The sequence below is a fragment of the Nyctereutes procyonoides genome, unplaced genomic scaffold, assembly GCF_905146905.1.
Source record: "Nyctereutes procyonoides isolate TBG_1078 unplaced genomic scaffold, NYPRO_anot_genome, whole genome shotgun sequence".
Classification (NCBI taxonomy): Eukaryota; Metazoa; Chordata; class Mammalia; order Carnivora; family Canidae; genus Nyctereutes; species Nyctereutes procyonoides.
The window spans coordinates 7,558,738-7,579,241 of NW_026575131.1; the positions used below are offsets into that span (position 1 = coordinate 7,558,738).

A 20,504-nucleotide genomic window follows, 5' to 3' on the forward strand; every position below is an offset into this window, starting at 1 on the left:
TCCCAACAGAGGGCTTAAAATTTAGAACTGCAAACATATTTAGAAAAATGCTCAGATGCTAGATGCATAATGAGTTTCTAAGAAAACCAGGATGGCCTAATTTTGAAATCTGACATCAGAAAGACAAACGGCCCTTCCCGATAGGCCACCTGCCTGAGCCAGAATCTAAGATTTTCCAGTCTTGGTTCTCACTGGCTAAGCCAACAATTTATACCCTGAAAAGGGAAATGAACCCTTAAGATGGCAGGAGAGGGGATATTTGGGCCAGGTGCCCAGGGTCAAGGTGAAGCCATGACTGGTGATGGCAGGGAAGTAGCACCTTGTAACAGATTTTATGGTAGTTTAGGAGCTTGTCTCACCTCTGCTTCTAGAGGGCAAGAACTGCATCCCAGATTATTGCCTCCTCCAAATGTGCAGTAGTCCTTCCTATGTGCATGCACCAGGAGCTCAGACATTTGTGAAATGAGAGAATGAGCAGGCGGCCGAGGAATTCTATTCTGATCAAGCAGTGCATCCCTAAAGGAGGTCCCTGGAGTCAGAGGCAGTGAGGAAAGGTAACAGGAGCATACCTGGGACCTGAACCAAGATGAGGCATCTGTGAGCCAGCCACACAAGGAAACAGTGAAAAGAACCAAAGAAGAAATGCTTCTGAGGAAACTTGATCCAATACTTGAAGGGCTGTCACACTGGTGAAAAATTAGGCATGCTTTATACAAAGCCCCAGAAGTCAACTCTTGGCTGAATTTAAGGAAAAACTCCCTCTTAACATAGTATGTGTCCAACTGTGTTTTGTGGACTGCTAGCATTCAGGGAGGTGGAAGTGTCAGAAGGGGAGAAAGGGAAAGGTTCCAAATGATTCCACAGGAAAAGATGTTGAGGAATCTGAGTTAATCAAAGAAATAGATGTTCTTGCTGAAGAGTACAGCCTTCAGCCCTTCTCAAATTTATGTGGCCCCCAGCAGATTTTTGTAGGATATTACGAACATCTCACGGAGTCTCTGTTGCAAGCTCAACTCTGTGAAAAGATGAACTATAGCTGTCTGACAAAAGCATCTTATGAAAATGTGTCACACCAGTATTCGAGAGCTTTAAGGATGTAGCATTCAAAACAGCACAGATAATAAAGATGCAGTCTTAATAGAAAACTAGAATCACTGGTTCATTCTCCAATGGACTTTCATTGGGAATGGTCAAGTGGTAGGCCAAAAGGTCCAGTTACACATAAAGATGCGGGTTAGTTGTCTTCTCCCACCACTTAGTGTCCAAATAAGTTGATAATATGTATATCACAAAGGGATCCGGGAAGCAATCAATGATATTGGCTGGGCAGATTAGTAACAGGAAGAGTTCTTGTCAGAGAATGTTGACTCTTTGTGTAATGTTTTCTAGAAAATATTGCCTGCCTGCCTTCCTCCCATGCATCTATCCATTCTGTAAATATTCACTGAGGGGTCTTCCAAGACCAGCAATAGTAAATAAAGCCAAACAAGGTGTTGTTGTAAGACTACCTTTTAGGGAATACAGACAATAAACAAACATGTTGCACAAAAAATGATTTAATTGAGGTTTTATACATACATATATATATATGTATATATATGTATGTATATATATATATTACAAAGGAAATAGATGGTGCAAAACAACGGTAAGTTACTATGAGATCTTGTCCAGTGTGGAGTTTCAGGATAGGTTCCCTAAGGAAGCACAGAGATCCTGTCTTATAGACCCTTAAATGTGCAGCTTGAAATAAGTCTCTGTAACATTCCTCTGGGAAATCATAGCCCACTGCAGCTGGGAAAGGCCACACTGGCCCACCCACCACAGCAGCCTCCTCTCTAGCACACATCTTATGTATGTTGTATTTGGGACTATGACTCAGTAGGTCTGGGAAGGGCTGAAGAATCTGTATTTCTAACCAGGTGATTCTAATGCTGCTACTCTACAGACATTTAAGTAATACTAATGTATTGGGCATTTAAAAAAACCCAAATAAAAGGAGAGCTATACCAAGTTCATTGACAGAGACGCTCAATCATAAAGATGTCCATTTTCTTCAAATTAACCTATATATTCAATATACTGCCAACCATAATCCCCATAGAGTTATTTTTTCTTTACTGTGATTTAACCTGAAAGCTGAATCTAAAATAATTTTGGAAAATAATAAAGTGAGAGACTTGTCTTACTACCTCTAGGCTTACAATAAAAGTATAGGTGTGGTATTAACACACAATTAGCCAAAGAGACCAGGGGAATGGAACACAGAGCCCCAAAACAGACCTGTACTTTCAGGAAAATTATATATGAAAGAGAGCATTACAAACCAGTAGGAAAATGTGAATTATTCAGCAAATACTCCTGAAAAAATTGGTAATTTATATTAAAAACAAAACAAAACAAATCCTGAACCCCTACATCATATGCAAAAATAAAATTCCTAAATATGAAAACAGAAACTTTTAAAACTATTAGAAGAAAATACAGAAGATGTTTACAAGTTTGGGGTAGGGTAATACATCTTAAATAAGGTACCAACTATGTAAACCAAAAAGAATATACTGGCAAATCTGATTTCAATAAAGTTGAAACTCCTATATGCCATAAATAAATAAGAAAAGCCACACAGTAGGAAAAGCTATTTGCAGCATACTTACATCTAGAAAGTATCAATATACTATTATCTAGAATGTATCAAAATTCCTACCCATTAGAAAAGACATCCAAAGAGAAAAGGATATGAACAGGAAGTTCACAGATGAGGAACCCAAACAGGAAAAAACATGAAATGGTGATCAACCTCGCAAGTAATTAGAGGAATGCCAACTTGAAATAGCAAGATTCAAAACTTAAAAATCAACCAGACCAAGTACTGTCTAGAATATAGAACAGTAGAATTCACATACACTAGTGTTGAGAAAGTAAATTAGAAAAATCTTTTCAGAAAGCAGTTTGACATTATCTGATAAAACCCATAATGCTTGCACCATACTATGAGTAATTCTACTCTGTATGGCCTAGAACCCTTCATTCAGACACATGGGGAAGCATGGACAAGATATTTATTCAGTGTGCTTATAACAGTGGGAAATAGGAGAAAGTCTAAATTCCCATCAAGAGGAGCTGGCTAAACACAGTGTTGTCTTTTTATGTATTGAAATACTATACAGCAGGAAAAAATAAATGAACCAAAGCTACATGTATATCAACACGGGAACATCTGAAAACCAACGTGGAGCAAAGAAACAAGGTTGTAAGAAAATGTAAGTAATGGATATCATCAATACGAAATTTTTAAGTATGGAAGAAAGGTCTAGGTACTATTCAGGAGATGAATATACAACACATGTACTATTAATATACAAATAGTTTATAGATATATATCTTAATGTAAAACTTATATAAAATTAAAATATAGAATTACATATTAATGTATAATGTGTGTATATATGTAAGATAACACACACACACATTAAGTATAAACATAAGAATGTTAAGTTTAAATTCAGTATCATGACCTCTAAAGAGGGAAGGAGGTGAATGGAATCTGGGAAGATAATTAAATCACTCATAAAACCACTGCCCCTCTATGCTACTGATAATCGGCATTAGGAATTAGTGTAGGGGATGCTCTTGTATAAAGCCATACTTTTTTTTGGACTGAAAAGCCTCAAAAAGCATTTAGCCCAACCTCTGACTCACAGAAGAAACATCTCTTCAATACCTGGAATAAGGGATCCTCCTATCCCTACTCAGGAGATCCTGAGTCAGGGCCACTGTGTACTGTTATACAAGTTGGGAATGCACAATTCTGGAACACACATTTCACAATATAAATGATACCCCCTAGGGTTGTGCAGTGAATGACTTCTATAATCACACGTGGCAGCCCTGTAACTGCTAGGTCATAGACCCCTCTGGAATGCTGACGGAAAAATGCCCACCTCTAGGAAAATGCCCATCCACATAATTACAGCCTGTAATGTTGGATTCAGATATCTCCCCAATGAGTGACAGCCCTCAACCAGCTAAACACTTTCAGGGATGGGTGATCACAACCTTCGGAAGTACGTGCAGACCAGTGCTGTGAAATTGAGCTCTTCCCTTAAGCACATTTGAAATCTTCCCTTTATAACCTCTACCATTAAAGTTGATCTGCTTCCTTTGTGCATGACACTTCAGCTACCAAAAGAAAACAAACCTGTCCCCTCCCCCTGAAGACTTCTGCTTTCCAGGCTAAATATAGTTTTGACTTAGCTTATCACAAACACACTATGTCTCCTCTTTTGTTAAAAATGCCTTTTTTTTTTTTTTTTGACTATCATTTTACCACCACTTCTTACCCTAATAAGCAACCAGGCATGCTGACATGTCATCAAAGAACAAGAAAACATTTCTCCTTAGCTGCTCCTTTGGGAAACCTCTAAAATCTTCACACTGGTCTCCAAAGCAGTCAAATGCCCACAGAAGCCAGGAAGTGTGAAGCCATAGAAAGAAGAGGCCAGACTTTTCCCAGGGTGGGGGCAATGTTAACTGAACAGGACCAGGACAGAGGCCTCACAGGCCAAGGGACACAAGTCATTTTCCACTTACTCCCAAAACTCCATGACGGGAGAGGTGGCATTCTGCAGGGACACATGACTGTGGTTGCTCATGTTCAGTTTCTGGAACTCCACACAATTCTCTACAGTGAAAACAAGACAAGAAATATAAGATTAACCTCTGCAAGGGTTGGATCTTGGGAAACATTCAGAAATGATGATGCAACCAGGTGGTTTTACCCAGCCACTCCAAGCAAACATGCCTCAGAGAACATTGGGGATGGAAATCAATCAATAACTTACAGTTTAAGAGAGAGGTTTGGTCTGATCAGAACAAGAGGAAAAGTTTTGGGGGCAGGGTACCTTCTCTCATTTCCACTCCATATGCCCTATCAAACTCTTTCCCTGTGCCTTGCTCCCTAATTTCCTTTCCTTTTTTCTACTTCCCTACTGAAGACATGTCCATGGCATTTCTGCCCTGCCCAGTGGCCCCAGCAGGAATAAAGGAATGAAAGGAGTGGGTCAGTCATGGGGTCCCTATGACAGTAATACAGTTGAGACTCAGTTTTTCTTCGTGTAGAAAGATACTAACATTGCAGCTACCTCATAAAGATGTGATAACTGGATGAGATGTCACAAGCCTATATGTGTAAAGGATTTCTGCTTTCTTCACCATTCCCTCACTTGATCAGTCCAAGCAAGAAAGGACTTATCAAATGTCTCTTCATTTCATGAAACTTGGGGAATTTGAAACTATGGGGGAATTTGAATTTCAAGTAAAAACATCTAACTGTTTAACCTTAATGGTTCAGATCAACCCCCTCCGCCAGGAAGACTTCCTCAATCTTCCTCCTCCTAAAGTCTAAGAAAATTAGGATTTAAAGGCCTTCCAAGGAACCACCTTCTCCAACTCCCTTTATTTTGAAGAAGAGAATCTAAGGTTCAGAAATATTCAGAGGACCCACATCCATACTCTCTCCCTCCTCTACAAAGTCACCAGCCATTTAGGGACATACCTGGGAGTAGACTCCAGTCAGTGCTCCATCTCTTTTGTTATGGTTATCACCCAGGTCTGTTCCCCACCATGGGACTTATACCTCTTTACAGCACCCCTGGTTACAGAGGCACCTTGGCCACCATCAGACTGTGAACTCCCCAAGTGCAGCTGTACCATTCACTTTGGAGGTCCTGCACCCAGCACCGGGGTCAGCACAGAGCCAGTGCTCCACCTCCCTCCGGCACTGCTCTCTCCTCACATGTGTGCAAACCCTCCAACTACATCTGTAAACTCTGGAGCAGAAGCACCTCCCACACATGATGTTTTACACATCACAAGTGTTTACACACTATTAAGAGAATGGTGGGCTGCAAGCCAGTAAAAGAAAGGTTTGCAGTCTGCTGGGGAAATGTCCTCTGATCATCCGCCTCCTTCCAGCTCCTCTTGACAAATACTAACCATATTCTGAAAGGAGTGGGGGGGGGGGGGTTCTGTGAGGTCCACAAAGTCCCGAAAGGAATCTGAAAAACTGAGATTCTAGGTACCCTTGTGCCTTTTTCCAGAGAGAGGAGCCTTTAGTTTTGATCAGTCTCTAAAACAATGTTTCTCGGTTTTTTTTTTCTAGAGTAAAAAAATTTCTCAGACATCCAATGTTGACAAGGTATTTTTATTAAAATGACATTTAATTATGTACAAATGAGTTATAAGTTATTTGTGATTATAGTATTCATATAAAAAAGCCAGAATTAAATTATACATTAAATATCAACTACAGAACACAAATCAAATTGATAGCATAAAATGGATGTGTAGGATAATGTCATTTTGTGAAATTAAATGGATTTCCCAACAAAAAAAAGGAATCGACAGGGAGGAGGCAGGGTCTATTGAGTTCAGCTTGCCTATTCTTCCACTGGCTACATGAGATTCAATTCTACTACCCTTTTGATTTGGTCAGGCTTTCACAATATCTTTATTCTTACAGTTTGTTGCATTCTTAACTGGACTTCACTCAGTACCAAAGTACTATTTATAAATTAAATCTCTCCCCTCTTCTCCATTGGCCACCATCATCCTATTTATCAAGACTACATCTTAAGTTATAAACACGCACAAAATCAGGCACTGAAATCTCCCGACTGTCCTCAGTTATAAGGTGGTTGTGTAGAGAATCCAGAACATGTGCATATTTTTAGAGTGTCCTCAAAAGAAACAAACACAATTAAATTATCATGGAGGACTCACGGGCCTCTAAGAGTATATCCTTGAATTTTAATTTGATAAACATCTCTATGAAGTCCCTGGCCAAAGAAAGGTTAAGAACCAGTGACCTAAAGAGACAGTGAGACCTCCAGGAAATGCAATGGGTGGGAGCAGGATAAAGTCATGCAGGACTAGAAACTACTTCATAGTATTTTCTAGGCCTAATTCCTACTGTTCCTTCTGCTGGTAACCAACATCCTACCCAGTCTTACTTTCTTAGCCTTCAGGACGACAAGCCACTTCCAGGGACAACCTAACCACAGGTTATAACACAGGTGGTGAGCATGTGTGCTGATTCCAATCAAAAGGCAGTGGCTGCCTGGAACAATGCTGAGAAGGGTTCTGAAGCCAAGACTAAACTCAAAAGGAAAGAGTTCTATGATCTATTAGTGATGTCTGCTCTGAGCATGGCCATCACAGATAGGGATTAAACATGTTATTTGCCCTCCCTGGATTATAAAACTTAATCTTGATGGGATGGACAAATCAAAAAGCAAACAGCACATTAAAATCCAAAGTAACCTAAAAAGTTATTCATTCAAGGGAGTGGGAGAGTGGTAAATTCAAATATCTAACTGGGTTAGGTAGGTAAAGTAAATAGGTAATGTGGGCTGGGTGGAGACTGTGGTCAACTTGAGGATAGAGGACTTATCTAAAGACAAGTGCTTATTAGCATTGCTGCCAAGCAAGTAGGTGGGAATGTGGATCTGCTGTTGCCAAATCTTTTAATTTTTCAAGAGAAGCTGGAAATCTGGATTTTCATGTGAGGTCTTCTGGGTTTTATATTTTGACAACCAAAAAAAAAAAATTGACAACCAAACACATTTTTGAAATTTGCTGATCACTGATATAAAGCCTAATTGGTCGGTAGGCCCCTGGTTTGCAATCCTTGATCTAGCCTAACCCCTTCATTTTGCAGAAGAAAATCTGATACCCCAAGAAGTAGGGTTGGAACTGGAGCCTGAACCCCTACTCTGTCTGCAAAGGGCTCAGTCTCTGTATTTGGCAAAGTGAGGAAAGGATATCACCACTCTTCCACCTGTGCCAATTCTGGGCCAGGGCTCAGCATAGGCTCAGGGCTGCAACCCACAGAATGCAACCAGATCTGGTACAGAACTGACCTCCAATTTCAGGGGAATCTGGCCCCATGTCAAGAGGACAAAGGCCAGGATTGATCTCCAGGATAAGGGCATACCCCCAATGCCAGGCCCTCCAGCAAGACCAGCATAGAGACCCTCCCTGGGGGCCATACCTGTGTTCCACTCATGCCCACAGGTGGCCCAGGGGAGCTCAGTAGTGAAGCAGTTGCTTAGGTAGAAAATGGCCCATGCCAGGATGATGATGTAGTATACATTTAGATGGGCCTCGATCACTTGTGTTGCATAGCCGATGCCTGAAAGAACAAAGGGAGGGATTTGTGTCTCTCTCCACCTTGTTAAGATAGTCTCAGCTACTTTTCACAGCCTGACATCACTTAGGCACCATTTCATTTTCTATCTCAATGCTTACCTTCAAATAAAGGGCAAACTTTCCTCCAACACGTAATGCCACCCTCACTCGTGAATTGTCCCAGAGCTGTTTCCAAGAAAAAAACAGGAATTCCACAGCAAATAAAAAACACCACGTAGGGAATCAGGAACGCCCCTACAAGGATGCAAAGTAAGGGAATGAGGTTAAAATTGCCTCTACTACTTCAGGTTTGGCACAAGAAATCTTTAATAAGCACCTACTATGTGCAAGACATAATGTTCTCTGAGCTTGAGGTCAAGTCCACACCTTGAGGACCACAGGCAGAAAACATGGCCCTGGGTCTCTGCTGTTTCTACATCACATCTCCCAGACTCAATCTCTTCATCTGTAAAATGGGGCTTTAATACTCGATATCTGTACCACTTATCTCATAGAAATGTGCATCTAAGATGATAATGTAAAAGTGTTTTCTTTGGTTGACTCTACAATTATATATTTCACCCTCCAGGCACAGGTTAAATCCACTCCCTCCCTGGACATTACATTCTTCTTTTCTATTCTAATATTCTAAAGTAACTTCAGTAGGCTAGGTGAAGGGGCCCCTTCTTATTTACTTGGAAGTGATCTGAAAAAAAAAAAAATCTTTTTCATTAAGAAAAGCATTCTCCAGGAGATGTGCAATAAGCAGTATCAGGCCCCAGCACATGAGGGTCAGGTATGGAGCTGAATTATAAGGGGTTTGCAGCAAGAATCTATCTATTCAGAAAGGCTGACTTTGTATCAGTCTGGGAAAAGACCACCATAAGCTTTAGTCCTCCTATCTTGATACACAATACCCATTGCCTGGGTCTTTCTGTGAAACAAATTAAATAACTGAGGTGAATGAGCTATTATAACCAGAAAAGGATTTTTTCCAAATCCCTCATTCTCTCTCACCTATCTAATAACAAAAGCCTGAAAACACATGCAATTCCCCACCATCTGATCGCACAAATGAAGGCTTTAACTGAAATTGCTTTTTGCTAAATGAAGTCTCTTTAACCTTAATAACAACAATTTTGATCAATCCTGATAGTAGGACCACATCTACCAGATTTTGAAAGGGTCTTAGCTTTTTGGGGCAAGATGCTTTCTTTAACGTTTCACGTTGGGAAAGAAATATCTTAAAAACTATTGTTGGGATCTATGAATAGAATTGTGTAGATATTTTTTTAAAGGGCAAGATACCTCAACTGTATCAGAAGGCAAAAAGTGTGTGAAAAGGAACAAGAGGGTCCGTTTGTTGAATATGTCTAAGTGATTACAAAAAGCTGCAGTAGATTCCCTAATATGCTAGCTTACCTGTGAACTCTCTAGAACCTAACAGATGGCACTTTCTGAAAAGCTTTTAGCCTATGTATTCATGAAGCTAATAATCCTTAAGATAACTAGCTCAGTTAAATCAGGATATCTGCGTACCCAAGGAAGACTTTTTGGCAAGTTTCAGAGGGAAAAAAAAAGGCTAATTTTTAAACTTTACTCACTACAACTTTTTAAAAAATCTGTGCATAATTTGTAATTAACCCAACTTACTGTTTTCTCCTTTTAGGCATGCATTTTGTTTTGGCACGACCATTTCCTGTATTAAAAAAAGATGTTAAAACAATTTTTGCCCAAGATTACCCTAAAAGGTTTCCACAGTTTTCTAGGAAGACACGGCAACTAATGATGGCTGAATCTGCAGAGAGGCAGAACTCACAGCTGAGGCCACAGAGCACGTTCCAGGTCTCCAAGTCCACTCCCTCTCTCCCTTATGCCAAGCCACCAACACCAGCGGCCACTTCATTACTAGTGCAGAGCAGGCTTGGAGCAGCCTGTGCCTTCAGGATGAATGTCTCCAAAGAAAGGGCCTGGGCCAAGCAGTACCCTTCTCGCTCTCCCTGCAACTGCTCGCACAGGAAGTCCTGCTCCATGCAGTCTAACAGTGTGGTCCCTGCCAGCCAACTTCTGAGCCACCTTCAGTTGGGGTCTGGGGATCTGCTGGAGGGGCAGGGGCACAGCAAAGAAAGGGATACACAGACACAGGCTTCTCCTTGGAAAAACCGTGCCACCCAAGAAGGTTTCACAGGGTCCCTTGCCATGCACCTGCTATCTGTCCTGTTGATACCACAGGTAGAGGCTCCTAAACTCCATGAGCTGAAAGATCTGAGGATTCACTGCAGCATCTCCAGCAAACGGACTTGGGCATGTCACCAGGAACGACTCCTCTCCTTCCTTTCCCTGTCCCCCACTTCACAATCTCTAAGCATCTCCTAAACATCAAATCAGCGTTGTTGCTATTGGTTGTGGGTGATTCTGAGACCAGTGAAAGAAACTGCTTGGTGCCGATGTTTCCACTAGATAGGCCGGAAAGGGGACCTAGTGAACACCTTAAGGGCAAATGAAAGACCGGGCAGGACATCAAACATCCATGAGCCACCTACAAGTTTTTCCCTGTTGTCAGTCCAATCCCAGTTTAAAACCAGGCCTTGGTTGCAGAATCCCATCTTTATCTCTTATGGGGTTATTTCTTTGACCCTTTGCATTCTCATCTGCAAAATGGGTATACCAATGCCCGCAAAGGTGACGTTAAGGATGAAATGAGATGATGTAGGGTAAAGCTTGTTATGGAGCCTGGCATTGTTTTCACTAAGCGCTCAAAACCCGAACCCACTCAGATAATGATCAGGGAGGGTCCCCTTCCTTGGTGCGGGCTTCCGGGAAGCTGAGGCTCCCGCCCCAAGCAGTAAGGCAAGTACCAGAAGCAAAGCCTCCTAGCCTAGGCCTCCAGCTCACGCCGCCACAGAAGGCACCTGGCTGCCAAGTCCCCGCGTGCCAGCAGGCGGCACATCCAGGTGCGAGGCGGCACGTGCACGGGAGCCCTGGGCTAGGAGAGCCGGGCGGGCAGCTCCCGCGCCGGGGGCCCGAGGCGGGCACTGCCCCAGGGTCCCGCTCCACGCAGGCGCGGGGGGGGGGGGGGGTCGCGCGCTCCCCGCCCCCGCTCCCCGCCCCCACCGGGCGGCTCTCCCCTCCTCGTCCTCCTCCTCCTTCGCGCTGCCAGTGCCGCCTCACCTCCTCCGTTCTTGTAGCACAGGTAAGGGAAGCGCCACACGTTGCCCAGCCCGATGATCTCCCCGGCCACGCTCAGCACGAACTCCACCTTGTTGTTCCACTGGCCCCGCTCGTGGACCGCCTTGTCGCGCTTGTCGCGCGGGTCGCGCGCGGCCGCCGCGCCCCCGCCGCCGCCTCCCAGCGCCTCCGACTCCCGCGCCTCCTCGGCAGCCTTCCCGTTGCCCAGAGGCAGCGCCTTCTCCGCCGTCATGGCCGCGCTGGCTGCCTCGTGCGCCGGGCCCGACTCTGCGCCGCCGCCCCGGGCGGGCTGGCTTTTCAGGAGGCGAGAGCGGGCGGGAGGGGGAGGCAGGGGGTGGAGCTGAGGGGCCGGGCCGGGCCGGGCCAGCGCGGGGACGGGGACGGGGCCGGGGACGGGGCCGGGGACGCCGACGCCGCCTCGGCCCCGCGGGGCCCGGGAGCCCGCGAGCACCTTGCGCGCGCCGAGCACCTTGCGCGCGCCGAGCACCTTGCGCGCGCCGAGCACCTTGCGCTCTCTTCCTTCGTGCTCTCCCACCTCCTGGCCTCAGGACAAGAGTGGAAACGCCCATTCAGGCCCACGTCAGGCTACGGAGACCAGTCCCTCAAGTTCCACCGCTCTGTAACCTCCAATAGCTGGGGTCTAGGTTGCCCGTCTCTAAGGAGAGGAGTGGGCTCTAGACCAGGCTTCTTCCAACTTTAAGATACGTACTAAGCACCTGCGGATCCTCATCTAGTGGGTCAGCCTGGGCTGGAGCTTCCGTGTTTCTAACAAACTTCCAGGTGCTGCGGATGCTGCTGGCTCAGGGACCACACCTGGAGGAAAAAGAAAGTAAATGAACTCCTCTGATTTCTTCCCAGTTCTGGAGATTTGTGAGCTTCCCCTAGGATGGGCACACCCACAGATCTTGCCCATCCTGGTGCTTACTGTTCTAAACACAAGGAGTCAGGACCGTGTGGTAGTTAAATTAAGAGCATCTGTCTGAAGATAGGCAAGTATAAGTTGAGTCTCATGCTCCACCTTTCTGAGCGATGTGAAGTCATCTGACCTCTATGCCTCAGTTTCCTGATCTCCAAAAGGAAATACCAATAATGCCTTTCTTATGAGGTGTGTGTACTTAATGAGAAAATGCTTATAAAGTACTTAGTACATTGGAAATGCTCGATGAACTTCATTTTTTTGGCATTATCATACAATCTGTAGTTACACAATATATATATATTCATGAATCTTCTTGTTTAATATCTATCACACCACTCCATTGTAAGAGTGATATACACTGTCTCAGTCTCAATTATAATAGCCACAGTGCTTGGCATAAGACCTAGCACATAGTAGGTGTTAAGTAAATACTTATGGCAAGAGAGAAAGAGGGAGGAAGGAGGAGAAAGAAAAGGGAAAGAAAATTAGATATGCAAGGGGCCACAGAGATAGTCAGATCTACCTCCATCGTTCCACAGCCCTGGAGAAGGCCAACCGCAGGAGCTCTCACTAATGCTCTCCATCCACCCCTGGGAGCTCCTTCTGGGCTCTCAGGGAGAACCTCCCCATCTGCTAGCTTTCAGCCTTTGCTTTCATTCTGGCTTACAACTGCTCAAGTCTCTCCCCACCTCCATCCCTCTAGAAAACCCTTCCTGCTGCCATCTTCCCATTTCAGGCCTTCTTCCTCCCCTCCCCCTCACTATCATATTTCTTGAAAGAGTAAGTTTACATGCTGCTGGCCATGTCTTCACCTCCCACTCATTCCTCAGCCCACAGCAATCTGGTGCCCACCCCCAGCATTCCGCTGAAAGTGTTCTCTTGGAAGTCCCTGAAGCCCTCTTCATTTGGCAAATCTTACAGCTCCTTGTCCATTCCCATCCTGCCTGACCTCTAGGTATCTCTCTGTACCATCTTCCCCTTCTTTCTGTCTTAAAATTCACACTTACATGCTTTCCTAAACACTGCCTGCCTCAGCTGCTGTTTCTCTCCCTGCCTCTCTGCTTTTTCTTTCTCTCTTCTAAATTTCATCTTTTTCATGCTTTTAGCCACCCGAAGAAATCCTGATGGCTCCCACACCTTCGACCCCATGTGCTGTGCAGGGTATGTTCAAAAGCAAAGATTCTGCAGAGTGTTTAGGGTAAGAGTAAACTGAATTCAGGTAGGTGTGGGGTCACATCCAGGCTCTGCCCCTTATGAGCTGTTATCTCTCTCCTCAAGCTCCCTCCTCTGCCAAGTGGGGTTGATACTAGTTCTGACCTGATGGGATGGGCATGAGGGTTTGAGGGCTGAAAGCCTTGAAAGCAATAGGTGTTCTGTGCATAGTAGTTACTATTTTTATTGTGATGATGGTGGTGATGTCATCCCCTTGTTTAAAAGTCTTCATTGACCTTCCTTTTCCTACAGGATGAAATAAAATTGCTTCCCTTGGCATTCAAAATGACCCCACAATCTGAATGTTCCAGCCTTTCCTTCTAAATGGACGCCCTTTCTATCCATGCAAAAACTCCATATTATTACTTTTATTCAGTGGGGGCAGGCATGGTCCTCATACTGCACATAGAATGGGCAATAAAGGAAGAAATTCATGTTTGATCTTGACAGTCCCTGCACGCAATAGGTACATAGTACCTAGGAGTCCCACTGTTAAATGAACAACTACATCAAAAGTTAGAAATACAGTCCCAACCCTTATTGCAATATTAGGCTATCACCCCAGAATCTGTGTAAACCTCCTTTGAATCTAATTACATTTTGCTTTATAATGCTCCTCAGCACAGTTAACTCCAGGAATTGACTTCCTCTGAGGAGCTATGATTTTATGAGACCTGCTTGGTAAGTAACACTGAGCAGCATAAGAGGGTTGGAGCTGGCCATCCTCTGGCACACATTTGGGCTCAGCTTTGCTGATAGGTGGTTATGTGGCCTTGATATGTCCCCTAATTTCTGAACTGCAGTGTCCTTGGCTTATCAAAATGAGCTTGATTTTCCTCATCTCCCAGGGTAGTCTTAGAGGTAAAGTTAGACTATATGCAGAGAAGAACATTGTACAAACGCTAATATCTCAAACTCACCTCTCAGGTTTTAATGTTTCCTTTTATGGAAGTTGACCAAGTCAGTATCCTCTTACTAGAATTTGGTAAATAAATGTTTAAAGTCTTTCCCCATGGTTATATTATGGCTCTGAAAACTCTTGTTCTTTTTCTTCTGTCCTTATGCAGAAGAACTGATATTTCCCCCAATATTTCAGAGCCTCATCTCTGAACCTTTTTCATTTTGTTATTATTGAGTGGCAGTGACTTGAAGAGCACACAGCCATGTCTCTGGGATGGATGTACTTAGGTGGGAGCAAGATAGGAATATGGGCCATGGATCATCTCCAGAGCTAGTCCTGATGCAACACAGCCTAGTGGTTAGTTACATGGGCTATACAATCACACTTCTTGAGTTCAAAGCCCAGGTCTACTAATTTGGCACATAACTCTGAGCTCCAGTTTCTTTATCTGCAAAGTAGGAGTACTAATAGTATTTACCTTTGTTAGGAAGATTAAATGGGTTAGTATTTGTAAAGTACTTATATTAGTGCCTGATACAGATACTTCTGTTAAATAAATATATAAATAAAAAACATAAAAATATTTCTTTTCTTTAAATAGAACAGAAATATCATGACTTTCCTATTCCTTTCTCAGGGCAAGCATTCAAAGTCTTTTAATCTTCTGGAAATAGCTATCCTGAAGGCTCATTTAAACTCCAGCATTGCTCATTCATTTGTACTCCAAATACTTATGGATCTTCAATTATCTTCAGACATTTTATTGGTCATGAGGGTACAAAACCAGATAGAAAGCCTGCCCTGGGAGTACGCTGAAGCCAGCTCATACAAGCTCATGAGAGCCAGTTTTTAAGTTTTCAGGTATTTTGCAAGCCATAATTGGGAGCTTGAAGTCTGCCGTGGTGGTTTTACTTATACCACAGGAATCTGCAAAGGCTACAAATCAACCCCATACCCCCCTAGCCAGTGTACCAGCCTACCATTACAGATTAGTGGGGGATGCAGATTCTAGTGTAGTAATCACAGAAATGAATAGAAGTTGGAGATCCTGGTTTATGCCACAAAAAAGAGCTCTATGTTGCTGGAAAAGCTTGTAACTGAGAGATCTGACCTTGTCAAGATCAGGGAGGGCTCTGTGAGCAAGTGACAGATGAGCTGAATCCTGAAGGGACAGAAGCAAAGAATGGAATGAGGGAGCTGGGGTTCCTGAAAGATGAGCACTAAGGCTGAGGCTGGAGCACAGAGTGTGGAACAAAAGGGGAAACATTTTTAGTAATGGGTGACATTAGCATATTTGCATTATAAAGAGATTACTGTGAAAAGTGGTTTATGGAGTGAGGTGGATGCTATGAAGAGACTACTGCATTAGTCTGGGCAAGAGATGATGCAGTTTCCATGAGGGAGGTGGCGATAGAGAGGAAGAGAGGAAGGGGAAGGTGGTAAAACCTATAGGACTTGAGGTGCCTGGGTGGCTCAGTGGTTGAGCACATGCCTTTGGCTCAGGTCGTGATCCTGGGGTCCTGGGATCAAGTCTCACATCAGGCTTCTCGCAGGGAGCCTGCTTCTCTATGTATTTCACGAATAAATAAATAAAATCTTAAAAAAAAAAAAAAAAACCCACAGGACTTGACCTGGTGCTGAAGATGAAGGATGAGGAAAGGGAAAGTATCCAGTGTTCTGCCAGGTTAGTAGAACTCCAGCATTCCATCTTGAGGACGATGATCCTACTCTACTTTGTGCACCCACTGATGGCTTGCTCAAGGAGGAATAGGTCAGAACACTGGACAGTGCACTGGCTTCAATGGTGTGAACGGTTGCAAGACCAAAAAACTACATGGCAGAACCAGGATCAAAGAGAGGAAACCAAAAACCATTAGGTACCAGAAAGAATTCCTTACAAATCATCCAAACTGACTAATCTGTCCCAGGAGGTAGTCAACTCCTCTCACTTAAGATATTGCAGTGGAAACTAGACCAGCACACAGCAGGAAGGCCACAGGAGTACTTATGAGTGGGCTTTTCTAGTCACAAGAGTCTTTGAGAACACGGTTCTCTGCAAAAACTTTGCCTTATTACCATCACTATACCTTTTTCTAATAGGTTTGCATTAACAATCCCAATTCTTCACTCTGCCCTATATCCATGTGATTTGCCATGTAACTCTGTAGGACCCTCCCAGCACCAGAGTTCAGTCATCTAACTTGATTTGGACAGGAGAATGAGGAAGAAGTGATGATGTTCCAATTCTAAGCCATGAGTGACGGTAGGGTTTCTGCTTGCCTACATCTGCTTTCTGCCATCACCCTGTGAAGGATGTTCCAGGTCAGTCCACTGATTCGGGAGGAAAACAAGATAAACACAGAGCAGAATTGCCCAGCCTGTGTGCTCCCAGGCAAGCCCAGATTAATGTAGAGACAGGGACCACAGAGGTATGAGCAAACTCATCCCAGCCCACTTCCCACCTCCTGACTTAGCGACCATAATAATCAATGTCTATTATATTTAGCCATGGAATATCAGTGAGTTTATACATTTTTTTCTCATGTCTTTCCCCTTTCCAATGCTTCCCTTTGCTTATCAGGCACAACTCATTATCTTAAGCCCAGTTCAATGTTCATCTTCTTCATGAATTCTAAAATGATTTCTTCACCCTCTATACTCTCAGGACTGCTTAATAACCATACCTTCCAGAAGTGTCATTTTGCAGCCTTTATCCCACCAGGCTTAGGAACTGACCTCACCAGATCACTGTGAAAACATTCTTCTTTTAATGCTCTCAGTGCTGGTTCAGGGCAAGATCTTTACTGTCAGGGCCAGAATTAAGATAGATGGGTGACTCTGCCTGGGAACACTTTCCTCTCCTTGACCCTTAGCCATTTCCCTCCCTATGTCTTTACTCACCTGCTTATCTTATGCCACAATCCCTAATGACAGCCTTCTTTTGAGAGAAGGAAATACTGTAAGAACTACCTGGAAATACTGTAAGACATTCCATTGAAATGTTTGGATAAATAAACACAAGTAGATGATAATTCTATCTGTATACTGTAGTAAATTGAGTGGTCCCCAATGTTCACTCGCCTGTAATTTCTTTTATATCCTCACTCTTGCTGCGGACCCATGGTAGGCAGAGTGTGCTTCCCCATCCCTTGACCATGTGATCCACATTGGCCAAGTAGAGGTTTGAAATGTGCTTGTGTAATTGTGCTTTCCCTCTTACCTGCTGACATTACCATGAGAAAAAATGTAGCTGCTGCCCCTCTAGTGGGAGCCCTAGAAGGAGACAGTGGAGCAGAGATGCTCCAGCCAAACCTCAGACCCACAGTTTGAAGCAGAGCTGCTGCAGCCAATCTATCCATAGTCACAGGACTGCAAATAAACTGATATTTTGAGATTATTATACAGCAAAAGCTGATTGATAATGCTTACCACAAACTATGTGTGTACCCTCATGTACCATTATCTCTGTTAGGCTACACAAAACCATTAGAGGGTTGGGATGGTAAAATATTCATTCTGCAGATCATGAAGCTGAAGCTTAAAGATGTTGAGCAACTTGTGCAGAATCACACAATCAAGTTAGAATTCGAACCCAGTTATTGGATGTATCCTCTGACCTGCCAGATCTCACTGTAGTCTTCTTCTGGCTACTGGTTTCACTCACATAAACTTTGCCTTTCCCTGTTTGATCTCAGTGGAAAAATTAGAGGACAGAAGTTTATATTCTTTTTTCATCTAAGCCCAAAAATTCTGATTCAAAACTTAATTATTATATCCTGGATGCCAGCCTAAGCAGTGAATCCCCCATCTGGGCCCTGTTGCTATAGGAAAAAGCTTTCCAAGTTCCACATATTGATTTTACACTTGGACTCTGAGCTGTAGTCCTTCTGGGATTGGGAAGCACCTGTGTGTGAACACATATGGTTCCTTGTGTTCTGATTTTCCCTGTGTTTATATCTAATCTGGATAACCTGGCTCAGATATCTAAAGCCAGTGACATGTTACAGATATTCACATTTACCTACAGCTAGGGCTCCTAGGACCACTGCATCCAGGCACACAGACTGTAAGTGCTAACATTGAGGACGCCATTCACATTGCTACTCTGAAATTGTGCAATATGGTAGGTAGTCCTGGTCCTCTTATTACAGATGTCAACACTGATCCCAGATTACTCAGCTGGTAAAATGCCATACTCCCCATTGGCCCTAGCTATACTGTGCCTTGCAACTATATACCAAGGTTGTTCAAATATCTCCTAGAGAGAATCATTAAAAGAACTGAAGGACTATTAAAGATACATGGAGCCCCAAGTCATTGCTCTCTGGCTCAGAGTCTGACACCCCAATGTTTTCTACCACTTTCTTTAACGTGACTTAGTATAAAAAATTAATAGAGGGAACTTTTAAATAAAAATTCCTGATGCCCTAACATCCTCATCCCAGACAGAGCCCCACAATTGTCCCTAAAACCAACAGCTGTGATTGGAGGTCTGCTTTGTGCCAAGCACTGTGAGTGCTGGTGAAGGCTTGGAAATGGTCTTGGCCTTTCGGTAAGATAACAAACAATAATCCAGCATGGTGGGCACTAGAATAGAGATGGATGCAGGGTCCAATGGGATTACAGAGGAAAGGGTACCCCTCCTCCTTTGGCGTTGCATAAGACTTTAGGGAGAAGGTGACATTCACATTAATCCCTTGAAGTAGGAATGGGAGTGCAGGTGGGGAAAGGAGATGAAGCTATGTCAGGCAGAGGCACTGTAGAGGCAAAGGCATGAAATTGCAGAGATACCCAGTGTGCTTGGGGGATGCCAGTTACCTAGGACTGCACTGTCCCAACAGAGCAGCCACCAGCCACATGTGGTTACTAAGTGCTCCCATGTCTTCACTGAGATGTGTTAAAACATATTCTATATTTCAAAGACAGTGTAAAAAAGAAAGTAAAATAGTTAATATTTTCAATATTAGTATTGAAATTGAGTGAATAGTCATGCTGAAATTATAATACTTTGGATTATATTGAGTGTAATATTATGATTTATAAGAAATATATATTTGGTCATTCAGATGACCAAAATACATTTCTCATACATATTTGGCCATCCTCCATGATTCCTAACTCACAGCTCCCCAAACCCTTAGAATTTCCTGAGGGGAAAAGAGCACTGTAACCATCTTCTGTCTTAATATTTGATCTCTTGTCCTCAGTTCCTGAAATCATTTGAGAGCCATTAAGTTGAAATGGGTATCTTGTTATTTATAACAAATTCCTTTCCACCACAGCTGGGTTTATGTTAATGAGGGGATTTTTGGAAAGCACCTGAGGAGAACAAACCCTGAATAGAGGGTTGGAACTTTCACTCCTGTCCTCTGACCTCCAGGAAGGGAGAAGGGCTAGAGGTTGAATCAATGGCCAGTGATTTAATCAATCACACCTATGTAACAACGCCACTGTAAAAAATTCAAAAGGACAGGGCTCAGACCACTTCGGAGTAGTGAACACATGGAAGTTTGGGGAGATTGGTGCTCTGGGACAGAGCACAGATGCTCCACACCCTTTCCTCAAACCTAACTCTAGGTATCTGTTCCAATCTACCTGTTCCTGAGTTATATGCTTTTATAATAAATTGGTAAGGAAGTGAGTAAAGTGTTTCTCTGAGATGTGAGCCAATATAGCAAAGTAATCCAACCCAAGGAAGGTGTCATGGGAACCTTTGACTTACAGCTGATCAGCCAAAAACACAGGTGACAACCTGGACTTGGAATTGGTGTCAAAAGTGGGAGGAGGAGCAGTCTTGTGGGACTGAACCCTTAACCAGTGGAGTCTGATGCAATCTCTAGTAGATAGTGTCAGAACGGAGTTGAATGGTGGGATACCCAACTGATGTCTGAGAATTACTTGGTGGTGATTGGAATTGGTGATCAGAATCATTTACTGGATTAAGTAAAAGGTATTACTCAAAATTAATTTCATCTTTCATACCTTTTCAATGTGGCTACTAAAAAGTTTGAATTACTTATGTGACTTATATTTCTACTAGACAATCCTGGTCTAGAAAAGCTAGGACAGTAGATGGCAATAAATACAAAACTG

At 43.3% G+C, this 20,504-nt stretch overlaps 1 protein-coding gene across 1 annotated transcript in view; it reads right to left on the reverse strand.

Annotated features, from left to right (window-relative positions):
• SLC6A11 (solute carrier family 6 member 11) overlaps nt 1–11,631 on the reverse strand; it is a 130,227-nt gene extending 118,596 nt beyond the window's left edge. The window contains exons 1-4 of the mRNA XM_055344737.1: nt 11,362–11,631; nt 8,311–8,445; nt 8,054–8,194; nt 4,594–4,684 (exon numbers count right to left, since the gene is read on the reverse strand). Of these exons, the coding sequence (XP_055200712.1) occupies nt 4,594–4,684; nt 8,054–8,194; nt 8,311–8,445; nt 11,362–11,611 (617 nt within the window). The 5' untranslated portion in view covers nt 11,612–11,631. The remainder of the gene's footprint in view (nt 1–4,593; nt 4,685–8,053; nt 8,195–8,310; nt 8,446–11,361) is intronic.
• Between the last annotated feature and the right edge of the window lie 8,873 nt (nt 11,632–20,504).